Raw genomic sequence first — 19,301 nt, 5'->3', positions numbered from 1 at the left:
TAATTGATGAACATAACAATGTGTGACAGCCTTAAAAAAAAAAAAAAGGCTTTGTGAGCACTGTAGCATCTTTTTCTAATTTCAGGTGCTTGCATTTTCTATTGCAAGAACAGGAAATCTCTCTTAAAGAGGAGTTCTTACTTGACAAGCATTTAAAATAGTTTTCCAATTGCTTTTTTGTTTAAAAAAAGAACAATGAACGTGTTCAGATGCATTTCATCAGCACAGTGAAGAAGAATCTCATTAAATTATTGACTTCAACAGCTGGTACAGTTTTCTTATTTTTTCACTGTAACATCTTGTCTGGATTCATTTATTTACAGGCTTGGAAATTGATCACAACTGTCAGCAGTTGCTTCATGTCATTTTTTTTCTCTGTACCCCACAGAGTCTGGCTTTAACTGCATATTCTAATGTGCATATTTTCATGTCCTTACTGACTGTAAGATCAGTAAGTTAATGATGTGTTCATAATGCTAAGACAAGCATGACAGTGGGACTATGATGTTAAATGCAACATTGTATAGAAACAAAGTGTCGTCAGGGAGATATTGGCCATGCTGGGATAACATGAGATGACTTTATAGTTGTTTTGGCAGGTGAAAATTAAGGGATTTAGAGGGGGGGGGAGTTAAAAGTACACAAGTGGTTTGCGGATGCGTTCTTTCCATTTTGAAATTCCTAAACTGCTAATTGCAATACTAAAAAACCTTTTTGAAACTTTTCGAATTTGTTTGAATTTCCATGGATTTTTAATAACATACTCTTCAAATTTAAAAACCTTTCCACAAATAGCACTTAAATGTTCTGAAATCTCTGAGGTATTTATCATTGTAAAGTCTCATTATTCTGTATATCTTGTTTGATTCCTTATTGAAAATTTTAGAGAAGCTATTTGGTTTTCAAGAGTCCATTTTTTTGGTAGTTAAATTTTTGTGTATATTTTAGTTGCACTGCATTCCATTTCCTCCATCAGTCCAGTGTCATTAAACATCAACTGTATTTCAGAATTGTTCTGAAGCACTTACAAAAAAAGAATGCCCTGTGGTGTTGCACTTATTTGGAATACATTTCAGTGATAACATCAACAAAAAAGTTATCTGTGGGAAAAATGCAAAGGTCTCCGTAATCTAACACATTGTTTGTTCTCTGTCACTAGGCGCCTCCTATGCACCACAGGGTTATGGTGGCGAGTCTAAGCTCTACAGCCTAGAACATGGCCCTGAAAAACCTCAGGACAAGAAGAAAAAGAGCTCTGGTTTGGCAACACTCAAGAGGAGATTCATTAAGCGTCGCAAGTCCAGTCGGTCAGCCGATCATGCACGACAGATGCGTGAGCTCCTCTCGGGGTGGGACGTGCGTGACGTTAATGCCCTGGTGGAGGAGTATGAGGGCACGGCGGCTCTCAAAGAGCTCAGTCTGCAGGCGGGCCTGGCCCGTCCCGATGCTCGCACCCTTCAGCGGGACTTGGCAACCCTTTATCAGCACAAGGACTGCACTGACGTGGACCTGATCTTCCAAGATTCCTGCTTCCCAGCCCACCGTGCTATTCTGGCAGCCCGCTGCCTGTTCTTCAAGACTCTGCTTTCGTCGTCACCGGGTTATGGAGCCGAGGTGTTGTTGGATGTTGGCACAGTGGGCATGGACGCGCCTATGTTCTCCTCGTTGCTGCATTACCTCTATACAGGTGAGCTGGGCTCACAGGATGCAAGGCTGCAGAATGTGGATGTGCTGGTGAGATTGAGCGAGGAGTTCGGTACGCCCAATTCCCTAGAAGCAGACATGCGAAACCTCTGCGAGCACATGCCGTATTTTGACTCGCTGCTAAGCTTCTCCTCTGACTCGGAGCTGGTGGAGACTTTTGGAGCTGGTGGGCCTGCCCCTAGTGGTGGAGGTGGAAACGCAGGGTTAAGCCACAGTTCACCTGAGGAAGAGCTGAGGGCCCACAAGGCCGTGCTCTCGGCACGCTCGCCCTTCTTCCGCAATCTGTTGCAACGACGCATCCGCTCGGGTGAGGAGATCACAGAGCGCACTCTGCAAACCCCCACCCGTATTATCCTTGATGAATCCATCATCCCCAAGAAATACGCCCGTGTGGTCTTGCACTGCATGTACTCCGATGCAGTGGACCTGTCACTGGTGCTGCGTGGTAGCCCCTCTGAAGGTAGTTTAGGTGAAGTTCAGGCACTGGTGGCTGGGAGGGGCTGCATGAGCCGGGCAGAAGAGGCCATGGAGCTCTACCACATCGCTCTCTTCCTGGAATTTAGCATGCTGGCACAAGGTAAGTCTTAGCTCTCATTCTTATCCATTATTTCAGACTGATTTTTTTCTGTCTATATTTCGCAAGTCTTTCTGTTTTGCTTTCTCTCTCTCTTTCTGTCTCTCTCCTCATATCACCCTATACTCCCCCGACTTTGTTTACTGCCTGATTAATTCACAAGCTGTCAAGGGAAGACCGGAGGAACAGGGTGGGGTTGCTGTAATTTATTCGCCTCATGTTGGGATTACTATTTGTGAGAGATTCCCATATGTGCCCAACTACGAAGCATTGCAACCTCTGCTCTCCCCTTAATACCCTCATCCATTTCAGCCTGCTAATATTGTTCTTATTTAGGGTTTGTAAGGGCTGGGCCATTCTTGTTATATGCCATATTAAATTGGTCCTTTTGTTGGTAGTATATGTAATGACCAACATCAAATATTTCTGGTTCTGTTTCAAAAGGAGCCCTACATCAAACACTCTTACAAACACACACTTAAATGTGTGATTGTGGCAGCTAGAAGAATTGGTCAGCCCTCTTACTCCTACAAATTAAATCTCAAATCAGGGTTAAATCTCTTTTTCGTACTTGATGTTGGGTAGAACAATTTATTGAATGTCCTGAGTCAATAGTTTCTTAAAATTGACTGTAGATAAAGCCAGTTAGTTTGTAATATGTTAAGAATGTATTATAATTAGGGTGAAATAAATATTTTACACACTGGCAGCCAAAAGTTTGGAATAATGTACACATTTTGTACACATACTTTGCAGATCCTTGGCATTCCAACTGTCAGTTTGTCCAGATACTCGGATGACATTTCACCCCACGCTTCATCTTACAGTCTAGCTGATCCCACAAAAGCTCAATGGGGTTAAGATCCATAACACTCTTTTCCAGTTATCTGTTGTATCCAATGTCGGCATTTCTTTGCCCACTCTAACCTTTTCTTTTTGTTTTTCTGTTTCAAAAGTGGCTTTTTCTTTGTAATTCTTCCCATAAGGCCTGCATCCCTGAGTCTTCTCTTTACTGTTGTACATGAAACTGGTGTTGAGCGGGTAGAATTAAATGAAGCTGTCAGCTAAGGACATGTGAGGCATCTATTTCTCAAACTAGAGACTCTGATGTACTTATCCTCTTGTTTAGTTGTACATCTGTCCTTCCACATCTCTTTCTGTCCTTGTTAGAGCCAGTTGTCCTTTGTCAGACTGTAATGTACACCTTTGTATGAAATCTGGCAGTTTCAAGCATTGTATAGCCTTTATTCCTCAAAACAATGATTGACTGATGAGTTTCTAGAGAAAGCTGTTTCTTTTTTGCCATTTTTGTCCTAATATTGACCTTAAGACATCCCAGTCTATTGCATACTGTGGCAACTCAAAAGCAAACACAAAGACAATGTTAAGCTTCATTTAACGAACCAAATAGCTTTCAACTGTGTTTGATATTATGGCAAGTGATTTTCTAGTACCAAATTAGCAATTTAGCATGATTACTCAAGGATAACGTGTTGCAGTGATGGCTGCTGGAAATGGGGTCTGTCTAGATTTGATCAAAAATTACTAATTTCAAATAGTGATGGTGCTGTTTTTTACATCAGTAATGTCCTGACTATACTTTGTGATCAGTTGAATGTCACTTTGGTGAATTAAAGTACCAGTTTCCTTCTGAAAACAAAAAATAGTATTTACATATTTGCTTTTGTAATGGCTTAAAAAGGTCATTTATGTTTTTTCTGAAGAACCATCATTTTGAACAAACAGCCGTTATTATGAAGTATATTCTAAATGTTTAATGCGGAAGGGTAAATGCAGTAAAATAACTAGTTTAATTAAGGCAAGTTTCCCACTGTGAAATCTACTGGAACTGTAAAATTTGCCCTACTCCTTGGTGAAAGAAATGATTTCATTGAATGCTTCTTCTGGCAGTTCCTCAAAGTAATTTACTACCAATTTATCACTGCAGCTTTGTCAACTTGGCAGTGCAACATTCCCCCCCCCCCAAAAAAAAGGCTTTTTGTCAGCATAAACATGCAGCCTGATTTTAGGTTTTGATTGTAAAGAAATCATATCTGAAGCACCAACATTTTTCCCTGTTAATTTTGAACTGTCTTCCAAATTCTGTACTTGTGTACTTTTTCATCAGTGACTATTGTGAATGGGCAGGTTACTGCTTGAAATGATGGGGTGCAGCTGTGCTGTGCTGTGCTAAAAGACGTTCTTTAGAGAGCCACCCATCCTTCTGTTTACTTCATCTGAAAAGCAGTGTATCAAACATGTGCTTTACAGCACAGATCTGCAGAGTCAGTGTCAGCTGATCCTTATGACCTGTTGATCATTGGTGATAGCAATCAGATTCAGCTCTGTCAGCATAGCCCAGTGATGAGCTCAGAAAGACTTTGCTACTTGCTTTTTTGAAAGCAGCAAACTTTTTTTTTTCTTTTTTTCCCCCAATGACATGAAACATATGGCAATTAAATACAAACAGCTCATGCAACCCTAGCTTTGATTTTATTTATTTTTTCACAGACTTATCTGATTATTCTCAGAACACTTGTCAGCTACCACTTCAGGATGTTTTCAACAGCCGTTTTTGTGATCAGAGTTGCTGGGCCAATCTGATTATTGTATCTAAAGAACTGTTTACTTTAAGCTTCCGCAAAATGTTCAGGTGATCAGTAGAACTTGATTCAGTTTTGCATTTGTAAATACTATTTATAGTAGTTGCAATATACTGGGTTTGCATAAGATTTTAACATGCAAATCTGTATATTAGGGTTGTATATTAGAATTTATATTAGGGTTGTTGTAACATCGTATCAGTATTTTTTATTAAAAAGTTAAATTTGTATGTAAATAATTAATAATGAATAAATGTAGAAATTAACCAATTAAATTAAAACAAGGGCCTTTAAGTATTTCTCAATATAGTGATTATTTTGGTAAACAGTCGTAACATTGAAGAACTAAGAAAGAAGTAGTATGAATAGTAATACTAAGTATAAGAAAGAAGTTACAAACTGTGTTTATAGTATACCTCAACAAGACTGGAATTTAGACCAAGAAGTGCATGTGAGCAGCCTTCTGTCAGTCAGTTAATAATTTTTTTAAATTATTAATTTAGTACCAACTTGACGTACCAGCAGTTTTGGCATCCCTAGTGGATATCTTTTGTATTTGTTTTATCATTGTCTGTGTTTTAAATGTTTTGTAAGGGAAAGTCAGTCCTCTTTCAGTGAAAGAAAGCCCTAGACAGAACACTCGGCATTAAACCCAGACAATCAGTGAGGTCATTTCAGTGCATGTGTGCGTGTTGATGGCCTCCAGGGGGAGATGAACGTGGCGGTGACCTCTAGGAAATGGAGGCACAGCAGTCATTTAACACCCAGTCAGCAGCCTGTCTGTGGTTGGTACATGGCAAAGATAATTAATGTGCTGACCAGGCAGACACACGTTGATAAAAAGCCACTCATTGGTCTGGAACCGAGTCTGTTCTGTAGAGAAAATTTGTTCTTGTTCATGCTAATTGTTGGAAATCAGCTCCTGCATCTGTGAATCTTGTTAACCTCACTTGTTAAGCCTAAGATGTTAACTTAAGGGGACACCAAATGATAGGGATCCATTGATACCAGCAATAGTATCGGTATCAGGTCTGATACTGTGCTCATGTACTCATACTTGTTAAATGCTCTGATTCCAAAAACCGGTACCATTCCGCATACATATGTTTTTTTTTGCATAATTGTTGCCACACAAAGAATCACTGGCAGCAGAGCAAAATGTCAATGGATTGGAGATGATTCAAATTGTTAAAAGACAGGTAATTCAGAAACCATCTATATTATTTAATCACAACTATGAACAAATTAACATATGACACCCACATTTATATATCAATAACTATTCATTATTCAGCAATTTGGCACTTGGCCTGACCTGACAGGGCTAAAAAAAAAAAAGCTATTTATTAAAATCTATGTATCATCATTGACGACAGTTGGGAACACTTTGTCCATTTGGCTCCTAAATGTTTCAGTTTAGAGACCAATGGCTCTGTAGTCCTTTCTTTAGTTTGAAGCCCTGCGTGATGAACTACATTAACAACGCCGGTCCTTAAGAGGTTAGTCGGTCAAAACAGAGGTCAATTAATACACACAGTCTTAAAGTGCATTAGCAAATTAAACAGCCTGTTCAGTTCTAAGGGTCAGAGAGAGGGTGATAATGCTCTTGTAAAACAAAATTGCAGCTTTTTTGTGCATGAAACCTTGACCTGGACCTCAGAGGAAAAAAACCGAAATGCTAATTGTAAAGAATGGCCCCTTTAAATGTTTCTGTTGACAACTGCAAAAGCACTAAAATATCATAAACATAATTTCAATATTTTGGCTTGATGCAGTTCTTTGCCCTAAGTTTACTTTTTCATATGACAATGGTGGTGTGATATTTCCAGGCACTTTTTGTTTTGCATCTTTCAATCAGTATCTAACAGGGTGTAGGTGAGGTAAAATCAGTGGGCCGTATATCTGCCAGTAGAGATTTCTCCATTGGCGTATGAGACCATTCTCATGTGTGTTCATGGAAATAGGTCGACTTGGAGCTGAAGAAGGCTTTTCTGGTGAGGGACCGTACTGTGAATTAACTGATAGACAGTGTGACACAGAGCTGAGCATGACACTGCACTTGTAACGATAACATTAACTGACAGCCTGGCATGCCATAGGTCTGTTCTGTAGTGCAAATGAAATGCTGCATCGTTGGGCTTGGAGAGTGGGAACTACAGAGAGCTTTGCACTTTTCTTCCAGTTCTCGGCACCTTTAAAAATGTATTGCTTCTCATTTTAGAAAGAGATGTCTTGGGACAAAGAGAGAAATTATTCACAAACTGAAAAACCTTTTGTATATTCCAATGTGTTCATTGTACATTTGTATTTTTCGTTCTTTGTTCAGCTCAGTTTTGTTTCACTGTTCATTGCATTGAATGGCACAAAATTTGATGCTTTGATATAGGCCTAAATATTTCATTATTATTTAAAAATGAAAACTGGGCCACAGGAACATTAAAGAATCCATAAAGCAGGGGCCTGGGTAGCTCAGCAAGTAAAGACGCTGACTAGCACACCTGGAGTCACAAGTTCGAATCCAGGGCATGCTGAGTGAATCCAGTCAGGCTTCCTAAGCAACCAATTGGCCCGGTTGGTAGAGTCACGTTGGGTTAATCTCCTCGTGGTCGCTCAAATGTGGTTCTCACTCTCAGTGGGGCACGTGGTGAGTTGTGTGTGGATGCCGCTGAGAATAGCGTGAAGCCTCCACACGCGCTAGGTCTCCGCAGTAACACGCTCAACAAACCACATGATATGATGTGCGGATTGGCGGTCTCAGACGCGGAGGCAACTGAGTTTCGTCCTCCGCCACCCGGATTGAGGCAAGCCACTATGCCACCACGAGGACTTAGAGCACATTGGGAATCGGGCATTCCAAATCGGGGAGAAAAGGGGAGAAAATCCAAAAAAAAACAAAAAAAACAAAATCCATAAAGCATGACCAAGGTCTTAGTGACCTTGTTTTTTTTTTTTTTTAAGCTTTTCATGTGCTCTTAAATTTCATACTACAGGCAATTCAAACCGCCATAACATTATATTGTGGCCTATTGCTTGCAGAGTGTTAATGGTAAAAGAATATTGTGATTTTCTGTGATTAATTACTCTTTCATGCCGTTCCAGACCCATATGACTTTCTTCTGCAGAACACAAAAGGATAGGCTATAATTTAAAGGATGTCACGATCGCTGATTTCCATTCAATAGCAATTGATAGTGACTAGGGCTGGGCGATATGGACCACCAAAATCATATCTTGGTTTTTTTTAGGCTGAATGGCGATACATTATGTACATATATCTCGGTATTTTCTACGAAGTGGACTAAATGTTCAGTTGTAAGTCAAAGCCACATGTGAGATGGTAAATTAATTTGTTTCAGAGCAGAAGACTTTTCGGGCTGGGAAGGCTTCGCATCCGGGGTTGCAGCAGCAGCACGAAGTTTAACACATACTGCAGTTTATGACACTGTTGTAAATGTTGGAAGAGATTTGAAGTGCTTCCACTTATGGATGCAACTTGTTTATGGCATTCTCTACAGATGAAATGTAGGGCTCGACATTAAGCGTTGTAATGTGCTTGTCCTTCGTACAAGTAAATTGGTCATTCACTTGTCCGAGTAAAAAAGTCACTTGTCCAGAGAGAAAAAAGGACATGTATTGGTTACATGCTCAAGTAACAAGTCAGAGTTTCTGTTGTATGTTTTCTAAAATTACGACATGGCCAACCTAATAGTATTATACCTATGCAATCAACTGGATTCTCTGGGACAGAAATGTAAACTGCGCTGCGTAGGAGATGTTATTTTATGTTACATGTACGCACGGTAGTCAAATAAAGGAAAGCATCCATCACCATTTTTTACAGCCGGGGTGCTCGCACTTCAGTGGAATAAGATCTACTTTTCCATCATGTTATTGCAGCAAGATCTTCCATAAACAATATAGTTGAAGTCAGAAGTTTACATACACCTTAGCCAAATACATTTAAACTCACAATTCCTGACATTTAATCGTAGAAAACATTCCCTGTCTTAGGTCAGTTAGGATCACTACTTTATTTTAAGAATGTTAAATGTCAGAATAATAGTAGAGAGAATGACTTATTTCAGCTTTTATTTCTTTCATCACATTCCCAGTGGGTCAGAAGTTTACATACACTTTGTTAGTATTTGGTAGCATTGCCTTTAATTTGTTTAACTTGGGTCAAATGTTTTGGGTAACCTTCCACAAGCTTCTCACAACAAGTTGCTGGAATTTTGGCCCATTACTCCAGTCAGAACTGTTGTAACTGAGTCAAGTTTGTAGGCCTCCCTGTTCACACATGCTTTTTCAGTTCTGCTCACAAATTTTCTATTGGATTGAGGTCAGAGCTTTGTGATGGCCACTCCAATACCTTGACTTTGTTGTCCTTAAGCCATTTTGCCACAACTTTGGATGTATGCTTGGGGTCACTGTCCATTTGGAAGACCCATTTGCGACCGAGCTTTAACTTCCTGGCTGACGTCTTGAGATGTTGCTTCAATAAATATATATATATATATACACACATAATTTTCCTTCCTCATGATGCCATCTATTTTGTGAAATGCACCAGTCCCTCCTGCAGCAAAGCACCCCCACAACACGATGCTGTCACCCCTATGCTTCACATTTGGGATGGTGTTCTTTGGCTTGCAAGCTTTACCCTTTTTCCTCCAAACATAACGATGGTCATTATGGACAAACAGTTTAATTTTTGTTTCATTAGACCAGAGGACATTTCTCCAAAAAGTAAGATCTTTGTCCCCATGTGCACTTGCAAACTGTAGTCTGGCTTTTTTAATGGTGGTTTTGGAGCAGTGGCTTCTTCCTTGCTGAGCAGCCTTTCAGGTTATGTTGATATAGGACTTGTTTTACTGTGGATATAGATACTTGTCTACCTTTTACCTCCAGCATCTTCACAAGGTCCTTTGCTGTTGTTCTGGGATTGATTTGCACTTTTTGCACCAAACTACGTTTATCTCTAGGAGACAGAATGCGTCTCCTTCCTGAGCGGTATGATGGCTGCATGGTCCCATGGTGTTTATACTTGCGTACTATTGTTTGTACAGATGAACATGGTACCTTCAGGTGTTTGGAAATTGCTCCCAAGGATGAACCAGTCTTGAGGAGGTCCACAATTTTTTTTTTCTGAGGTCTTGGCTGATTTCTTTTGATTTTCCCATGATGCCAAGCAAAGAGGCACGGAGTTTGAAGGTAGGCCTTAAAATAAATCCACAGGTACACTTCCAGTTGACGCCAATTAGCCTATAAGAAGCTAATTGCCTAAAAGCTTGACATCATTTTTTGGAATATTCCAAGCTTCTTAAAGACACAGTTAACTTAGTCTATGTAAACTTCTGACCCACTGGAATTGTGATATAGTCAATTAAAAGTGAAACAATCTGTCTGTTAACAATTGTTGGAAAAATTACTCATGTCATGCACAAAGTAGATGTCCTAAACAACTTGCCAAAACTATAGTTTGCTAATATGAAATCTGTGAAGTGGTTAAAAAATTTGTTTTAATGACTTCAACCTAAGTGTATGTAAACTTCTGACTTCAACTGAACATTTATCACAATACCAAAATTTCAGTAGTCTTTAGTGAAATGTGATGATTTTTGATACCAGCTTCAATACCACAACAAATAATAGCCTAACACTAAGTAATTCGTTAATTATACAGTTGCAATCTAAATTTTTGCAAGACAGTAAGGATTTACAAAGGTAAGCTTTTCTGATGACCTAGAATTTTTAAACTTTACATCTAAGTTGAGTGACTCATTCAAAGTCATAGTGTGAATATATAACCTAATATTTGTAAATAGCAGGAATTTTTTAAAAATATAGCCATGTCATAATTATTCAACCCCTACTGCATGTAGCTGTTTCTTAAATATGTAAGGCTACACAAGTAATTGTTTTAAAACAAAATTAAGTCATCAATCTGCAATGGCACTTATTTAAGTTTTAAAATTTAAGTTTAGCATTGTAAGCAAAAATGTATTTCTATGCAAAAAATGCAATTAAAAATAAGCTGTCTCAAAAGCTAATAGAGGAGATTATTTCATTACACAAGAAAGGTCATGGCTAAAAGTACATTTCCAAGGCACTTCAATTTCCAATAGACAAAGTTGGCATATTTTTTAAATATGGTACAACAGCAACCTTCTTGGGGTGTGGAAGAAAGCAAAACTTCACCAAGGGAAATGTTGACTTGAATATTCAAGAAGTAATCGGAAAGAAGTAGGAAAGACCTGTGGAGTCCTGGAAGAAGGTTTTATAGATGTATGACACTAAACTGAAAATGAGTTTTAGACCCATGGGTCAGCAGTACGTCTGGAGTAAGATGACAAGGTGATGACAAGAATGACACCATCCCCACAGTCAAGCATGGAGGTGGGTCAGTCCTGTTATGGGGGTGATTTGCAGCTGCAGGAAACGGCTATCCTGACTATGTGACTGACACCATGGATTCTTTCAGGTATGAGGCCATTTTGGCAAGAAACATGTGATGCCTTCAGTGTGTAAATTGAAGCTCTGTGATCACTGGACTTTCCAGCAAGACAATAACATCAAGGATACATCCAAGTTGTCCAAAATCTGGTTCAGGGATAGGTTGTTGAATGTCCTGAAATGGCCCTTTCAGTCCATCATTAAAATCCCTTCGCAAACATTTGTTGGGATTTCAAGGAAGCAGTGGCAGTACAGAAACCAAAGAATGTCAATGAGCTGGAAGCTTTTGCTCATGAGAAATGTGTAAAAATTCTAATAGAGAAGTGTCCCAAGCCTGAGAACACTTACCTGAAACATTTATTTGCTGTTATTAAGGATAAAGGATGCTCCACAAATGATTGACTTTGGGGGTTGAATATTTTTGACATTTGTGGAAAGAATTAGTTATTTCTTTATTTTAAAATTTGGGTAAACTGAACTCTTTGTTCTCAAAATCACTCAAATGTGTATTAAAAACTTACTTTGACTGTTTACTGAGGTTTTAGTTGATGTGTTTTAATTCACATCACCAGAATGTATTGCTGGTCAGGGGGATTGAATAAAGTTCTCAAGTTATTATTCAAAAGTAGTAAACAGTCAGTAATAAAATAACAAAAGAAAAGCAATGAATAGAGGGAAGAAAAAAAACATTATAGAAATTTTTTTTTTTTTTTTTTATTACAGTATGAAGTATTCAATTAAACATTCAGAATGAATTTGACATAAAACTACTACTGGTCTTCCCTGTATGAATAATACTTTAATACTTTTATACTAGAGTTATACAAGTTATCCAGCCAAGAGCAGTGAGTGGTTTTGTCGTTTTCTTGTTTGATTAATATTAAGGATACACTAGACAGCAGCAGGTCTATTAGGTTATATTTAAACATGCGAGTCGTACATTTTGATACAAATCCGCTTTTCCCCCAATGTGCTACACTTTAAACATAACTCTCTGTTTTTACATGAACACCTCACCAAGACAGGCATTTTGGTGGAATTTTGAAATGTATTTGACCGTTTAGGCACATGCATTCTCGGAGCACATGTACATGTAAAGTGTGCCTCACACACACAAGCTGCCTGTCAGTCAAACAGCGCACAGCTGTTTTTCTGCTTATTTGATCTTTTAAATCCAAACCATCTCCAAATAATTGAACCATTGTTTTTCTTTTTATTAACCAGGTCTTTTTCGGCAGTGTGAACTGGCGCTGTCTCTCCTTTCATGTTGCAGGAGAACTTGTGTGCGAGTGGAGCCGTGTTTGCGTGCAGACACAGAGGGAGAGTGGGGGCGGGGTTGCGCGGAGAGTGTGAGAGAGGAGAGATGCAAACATGGCATGGCTTTATGGAAGAAACAGGTTATGTAACACAGTATCAAACTATATCGATATAAATGGTATTGTCTCATCCTATATCTCGTTTGAAAATATATCACTATACCTTAAGTCGATATACTGCCCAGCCCTAATAGTGATGTGATGTGCAAGAACCAATGAGGTTTGATGTTCTTGACATGTCACCATGTTTGATTTGGGCTTTGTTCTCTTTCATAATCTCATTTTCGAGATCCACCTATAAGAGGGACATCCATACCTGACCTCTGCAGAAGTATCCAACTGCACCAAATCTGGCTTGACGGACAGGATCGTGTGTCCAATGCCGCTGCAAGGCCACCCCCTTACCTGAGGGCATAAAGGAACTATATGGGCTACTTTTCATCAGTTGACATTCGCTTCTCAAAACCTTTACATGTAAACTCGCAGCTCTCACTTAAATGTCTTCAGGAGGACACTTCTTCGGGTTAGCCTCCGCGAGGCATGACTGCCAAAGGAATATTGGTCAGTTTGCTGGGTTTTTTTAGCCTGCAAGCCACCAATGGTCGCTGGCCTTTAATTTCTCCCAGCTCCCCGCCTTATTCGACACCACATTTCCCTGCAGCTCGGGCTAACCACCTGCTGATACATTGGATTTAGGATTTAGTGTTTTCCACAGCATGGCTCAGTCTAAACCCACGACATGCCTGGCCATCTGCAGTACCCTCATTGCAGCGAGGGATTCCCATCCCTTCTGAGTAGTGTATTGGGTTAAAACACGCGGAGAAATCTCTGTCCCTCCCTGGGAACTGAAGCCATTTCTTCGCCTTTTCAAGGCAGCTCCTGTGCCATAGGCTAAAGGTTGCTGCTACCCAGAGCAGCAAACTTGAGAAGGATGCCTCGGACAGGGAAAATGGCAACAATGCTGCAACTGTGGGGGCCTCCAAGACTTTGCCATTACAAGCTGCCTGGCTCTGGGGAAGATAATGATGCTGTATTGAGGACTCCGACTACAAGGAAGCCATCCTGTCTGCCCAGGGTCTACCAGTGGGCGGTTCGACTGTGTTACCACGTGCTTTCCCCTCGGAGTTTGGCTGCTCGGCTCAACATTGAATGGGCAGCTCTTCAGAATGCCACAGATCAGGAGAGGGATGTTTACGATAAAAAACTGCTGGAGCCCGCCCGTCCCGAGGAAACTGCTTTTGCTCATCCTCCCTGCTTGTACTAAGCACATGAAGCACTACTGGGGAGACCCGTTCGACCTTAAGCACGGTCTCACTGGCTTGACGTTTAAGGACATGGCTGTGCATGGTATCTACCCTTTCTACTCCAATAGAAAGTGCCTGCCTGAAGCATAGCACGGGGGGCTCTCGGGCTACCAGCACTTTTCCCATCCCTACTCCCAAAAGAAGGAAACTTTCAGTTGGTTGGGTCAGGCAGCACTTCCTGTCGTTATGTGCAACCCACATCCCAGGGTCTTTTGTTTTTTTTTTACTCTGACATGGATCTCCTGTCAAGGGGGAACCCCCTCTACTGAGAGTGGCTCATTTGTTATTAAGTAACATCTGTTTTCTGGTTAGAAAGTAATGGCAATCCTCTATCTTGTGGGTAACAAAGACAGTCAGCTCAACATCTTCGCTGTTCGTAGAGAGATCAGTTTTACTATGGGTATCTTTGGAGAGAGTCATTTTAAAATGACGGCACTCTGTTGCTTTGATGCTTGTGCAAGTTGCTTAGTCAGACGTCCTTTAGAATGTGTTCCAAACTCAATAAAAAACCCTCCCTGGCCCCAAGGCACCATTGTGATTAGTATTAACACAGATTGCTGGTGTGTTTCCATTAAGTCTACGAGAGACTGTCTGCTCTGTAATGATTCTGTCTGTTTCAGCTTGTCTGAAAGGTTATGAAGAATTTTAACCCACCACCTCTCTAGAGCTTCTCCACTCCGCTTCCCCATTTTCATTTCTGTATCTTTCAGCAATTTCCATCTTTCACATTCAGTCATATAGAATGGGCTAATTTACCACTATCTCTGTCCTTTTTGACATTACCCTCCTAACCTTGTCTTCTCCCATTTGTCTTTCAGCATGTTGCTGTTTCCCTTGCTTGCTCTCTATCTCTCCTACTTCTCCCCTCTGTCATTTAGCCTGTCTACCCCTTGTATCAAGCTCCAGGGCTTTGGCTAGTTTATTGGGGTACTAATTAGTCCTTCCTTGTCCACGCTCCCTTCCTGCATTTCTCTGTTCTCCTCCAATATACTGTGTACTCAACTGTAAAATGAACCCTAGACTACCATTTATGATATACATTATTAGAAATCATATATTCTTGAAAATGTTTCTCTAGCACTGAACACGCTTAATTTTTGCCCTGTCCCACTCTGTACGCGTTGCCTCTCTTCTCCGCATGTGAGCAGACATGAGGCGCCGCATAAGTTAACATGGTTCCAGAGCACCTTTAGAGCATAACATTTTTTTCCTTCTAAATTTAGCTTTATTAATCAGCATGTTACAGGCCTTTAAAAAGAAACAAATACATTTCTACATTTTCTCTCAGGGGATAACCCTGAACCACCATACAGTATTATTCCTCAGTCACAAGGGCTTCTATGCCCCCATACTTTGGTATCTGAATGTAACGAAAGTATAAAAATAATTTTAATGTAAAAATGATATGCTGTCATTATGCTTCAAAATGAACAGATTATCTTTTAACATTCATATCCAACTGCACTCTATTTATAAATTCTATAAAATATTTTTATATTTTGGTAGGAGATCCCTCAGACACAACTGCTTTTGCTTTGTATAGATTCTTTTGACTGTTTAGGATTTTTTTTTTCTTCTGCTAACAAATATGAATGTATATTGTGATAAATATCGATGTCGTACAATATAAAAAAGAACATTGTAATAATATTTTTGGCCATATCGGCCATCCCTAATTTCTTGTGATGTAGTTTTTGATTTGACTCATTGTAATTTAGACTCAGACTTGACATTAATTAACAGCAGCTCTGCTGAAATCAGATGCCCTTCTTCATGTATACTTGCCATTCTTATTTCTTATCACATAGGCTGTTTAACTATTTCCACAAATAACTTCCATATATAGTGTTTTCTCTCCATTGTTTTTACTTGGCATTGACACATTTTCTTATTGATAAACTCCACATCGTGCTCCTTACCTCATCATCAGGGAAACATTGGTTGGAGCCAGGGTTATTATAGTTTTGAAAATTTCACTAGTTTTTATTTTTTATTTGTTTTGTGTTTTCAATTTAATTTTTGTTTTAGTTCGTCTTAATGGTGCATAAAAAGTTTTTATTTTGTAAGAATGTTTTGAAAATGGCTATTTTTAGTTTTTGTTTTAGAATAGTTTGTTTTCATCAATTATAACACCACAAAAGTATTATCAGATACACTTTACAAGGAGGTTGTATTAGTTAACATTAGTTAACTATATTAGTTAACATGAACTAACAATAAACAACATGCAGCAGTAATTCATGTTGGTTAATGTTAATTACAACATATACTTGCATATTTTTAACATTAAAAGTTTAATATATTGTATCTGTTAACAATATTTAATGCATAACGAGCTAACTGCAATGAACAATTGAAAATATATAAATTAGCATAGATCAAGATTTATAAATGCTAAAATAATATTGTTCTCTGTTAATTTATAATATCTAATGCATTTAGCCTAATACTGTTAGCATAAAGGACCTAATTGTAAAGTGTTATCAATATTATCTGCCTGTGATAACACTTGAAACTCATGCTCATAATAATTCCATCAGAGTTTGTTAAAATTGTATTTGTCAAATTCACAACAACACAGCATACTGCAGCACTTGCTGACATGAATTAAATGTGCTAGAAATGTCCCATTGCAGATACGTTTAGCTTTTTGAGGAAAACGCCAAGAAATCAGGCTTGAGAGATTATTTGAATCAGATTATCCAACAATTGTTGAAGCTCCTGTTTTTATTTCTATTTTATTTAATGAAAATATTTTTTCTGCTAGTTTTCATCTTAGTAATCGATTTTGTTAACGGTATTAACCTTGGTTGGAGCATCTTTGAAGAGGATGTTGCTGGGGTATCAAATCACTAATAAGTAGAGTAATCGGTAATGCCATATTTACGGTAATACCATAATTGCTGATGTATGTATGGTAGTTTAATATTAGGAACGTGCACAAGTAATCGACTAATCATTTATGCAAATGCTCGACTATTAAAAACACTACTTGGATATCGCAAATGTATTTCCTTTGTGCATTTGCCTGGCGGTTTTTTCTGCCAGGCAAATTTTGTTTTTTCCCTCAGGCTATCCATCTCATGAACAGTTAAATTGCCCCATTGAGCAATAACTATGTGCAATACACAGTTTAGTCTTTCTTATTTGCCCAACACATCCAACCTCTTCTGCCATTTCATTCCTCTGGAGAAAAAAAACAGAAACAAAAAAAACATTTGCACTGTACATAACAGATTTTTATTTACACTGTACATAACAGATTGTATTAGATTTGCACTACCCATGTGTATGTGTGTATGTATGTGTGTGTCTGTACGTATGTGTATAATTCGTTTTTATTTTTTATTATTATCTATGTCTTGCTGCTATTTTTGTATTGTTTTTGTATTGTTGTACACTGAAAGCTCCTGTCACCAAGACAAATTCCTTGTATGTGTAAGCATATTTGGCAATAAAGCTCATTCTGATTCTGATATTGTTCATTTATTTTTCCCCCCAAAAGAAAAAAACATAGTTTGTTGAAGTTAGCTTATTTTGAAACCATTCTTGGTAATGTTTGTGAATAAAACAAAATATACATTTTACGTACGTGTCGTACTTGATATTTGTAACTGAAATTTTAATTTACAAGTAATCGATTACTTTTTTTGGTGGGATAGCGTACTCGACTACAAAATCACTCAAATGCCCATCCCTAGTTAATATTCCCAATTAGTAGTTGTATTCTCTCTTAACTTGATTGTAGAGGGACTTTTGCAGGTCAGAGTCTGCAGCTCAACTGTAGTTCCTGTAGCTCAACTGGTTGAGCTTATCACTTGCAATGCCAATATCATGCGTCTGATTCCCAGGAACACACAAACTGATAAAATGTATACCTTGAATGTACTGCAAGTCGCTTTGAATAAAAGCTTCTGACACATGTAAATGTACAATTTAGAGTCTGCCTCACCGCAATAAGCTTGCATGATATATCGGCGGCCGATATATTATTGGCGGATAACCAGGAAAATCTAAATATTATCATTGCGCCAATAATGGAATTACCGCTGAAATTTCCACTGATATTTTGTTACGGTTTATCTGGTTGTGGCTGAGAATCTCTGACTGCCTGCAGCGTCTTTCCTTCAGGCAAGGACTAGGGCAGCCTCAAAGACACAACGTCTCTGTGTGAGTGAAAGACTAGCTCCTGTTGCTCTGTGTGGATTATTTTAACATCTCTGCACCTTGTTACATTGTTTTGGGGCTGGTTTTAATTCGGGATCCTCTGCTGTGAGTAACGACATGCCATTTCCCATATTCTGTTTGTTTTGTGAGGCAATAAGCGAAAACGTGACAACTTGTATGTTTGTTACTTGGGGGCGATCATTTTTCGCTTATTACTTAATGAAACATAAACAGAATGTGGGAAATTGCACATCGTTACTTGCAGCTCAGCGTTGCGATTTTAAAAAACAAACAACAAAAACCCTAACACGGTTCATAGATCTTGATACAATTTTCGGAATGACACGAGATGGCTAAAAAAAAACAAAACATTAAGAGTGAAACGAATGTGCTTGTTGTATATTACGACACTTTTCTAACTTTATGACTTATGACTATTCAATCTGTATGATGTTACCTATTCCCAGCTTGTTGTGTTCATAAGTTATACAGTGGAACTGTCACATAAGAGTGCTGTAACAAGTGTCTGTGAATGAGACATGCATAAGCACACATAACAGACACAATCACACAAATCACCACTATACGTGTATACGTGTCTGGCTGCTGTCATAAATATTACGCCATGTATACAGAGATTAGGGTTTGCTTTGTGTGTTTTTGTTGTTTTAATGTTCTTTACACGCTGTTTATCGCCTTATTTTGGTTTAATGCATTATCAAAGCTGTTTTGAAGTTCATTATTCTCTCTGTGAGCGAGTCATCAGGATTACCGTAAACACTCATTTATTTTCATTTATTTCTCATTTAAATCAGTATTCACCTTTAAAATAGGCACATTTCTGGTTCATGTTATAAGTTACCTTAAATAGCAGCTAGTCCAAATTCCAAGCTTTTAAATGACACATATTTTTCAAATGAGAAGCTTTTAATGAATTAGCTAGCCGTTCCAGGTTAAAGGATTAAAAATTACAACTTTTTTTAAATATTGATTATCAGTATCGGCCACAATAATCTGTGAATTATCGGTTATCAGTATCGGCCCAGAAATTCCATATTGGTGCATCCCAACTAACGGGATGTATCTAAGCACTAGGGATGTCATAAAATAGCAATTATTGATTGCCACATTGTTTTTGAGACATCGATATATTAAAATTAGCTGACATTTTAAATTAGAA

General features: G+C 38.6%; 1 protein-coding gene across 8 annotated transcripts in view; it reads left to right on the top strand.

The window, feature by feature from the left end:
- Positions 1-19,301, top strand: part of LOC127409847 (BTB/POZ domain-containing protein 7-like) — an 89,190-nt gene that overhangs the window by 41,171 nt on the left and 28,718 nt on the right. For 4 of the 8 annotated variants that reach the window (XM_051644739.1, XM_051644735.1, XM_051644738.1 and 1 more), the window contains one exon: positions 1,160-2,281. In XM_051644739.1, coding sequence (XP_051500699.1) covers positions 1,160-2,281 — 1,122 coding nt within the window. Of the gene's footprint in view, positions 1-1,159; positions 2,282-3,034; positions 3,132-12,558; positions 17,413-19,301 lie in introns of those variants that run through there. The other 4 variants (XM_051644741.1, XM_051644740.1, XM_051644743.1 and 1 more) reach the window with 4 other exon arrangements.

The sequence above is a fragment of the Myxocyprinus asiaticus genome, chromosome 19 (assembly GCF_019703515.2).
Source record: "Myxocyprinus asiaticus isolate MX2 ecotype Aquarium Trade chromosome 19, UBuf_Myxa_2, whole genome shotgun sequence".
Taxonomy (NCBI): Eukaryota; Metazoa; Chordata; class Actinopteri; order Cypriniformes; family Catostomidae; genus Myxocyprinus; species Myxocyprinus asiaticus.
The sequence above is the reverse complement of the archived record's forward strand: the minus strand, read 5'-3'. Positions and strand labels throughout refer to the sequence as shown.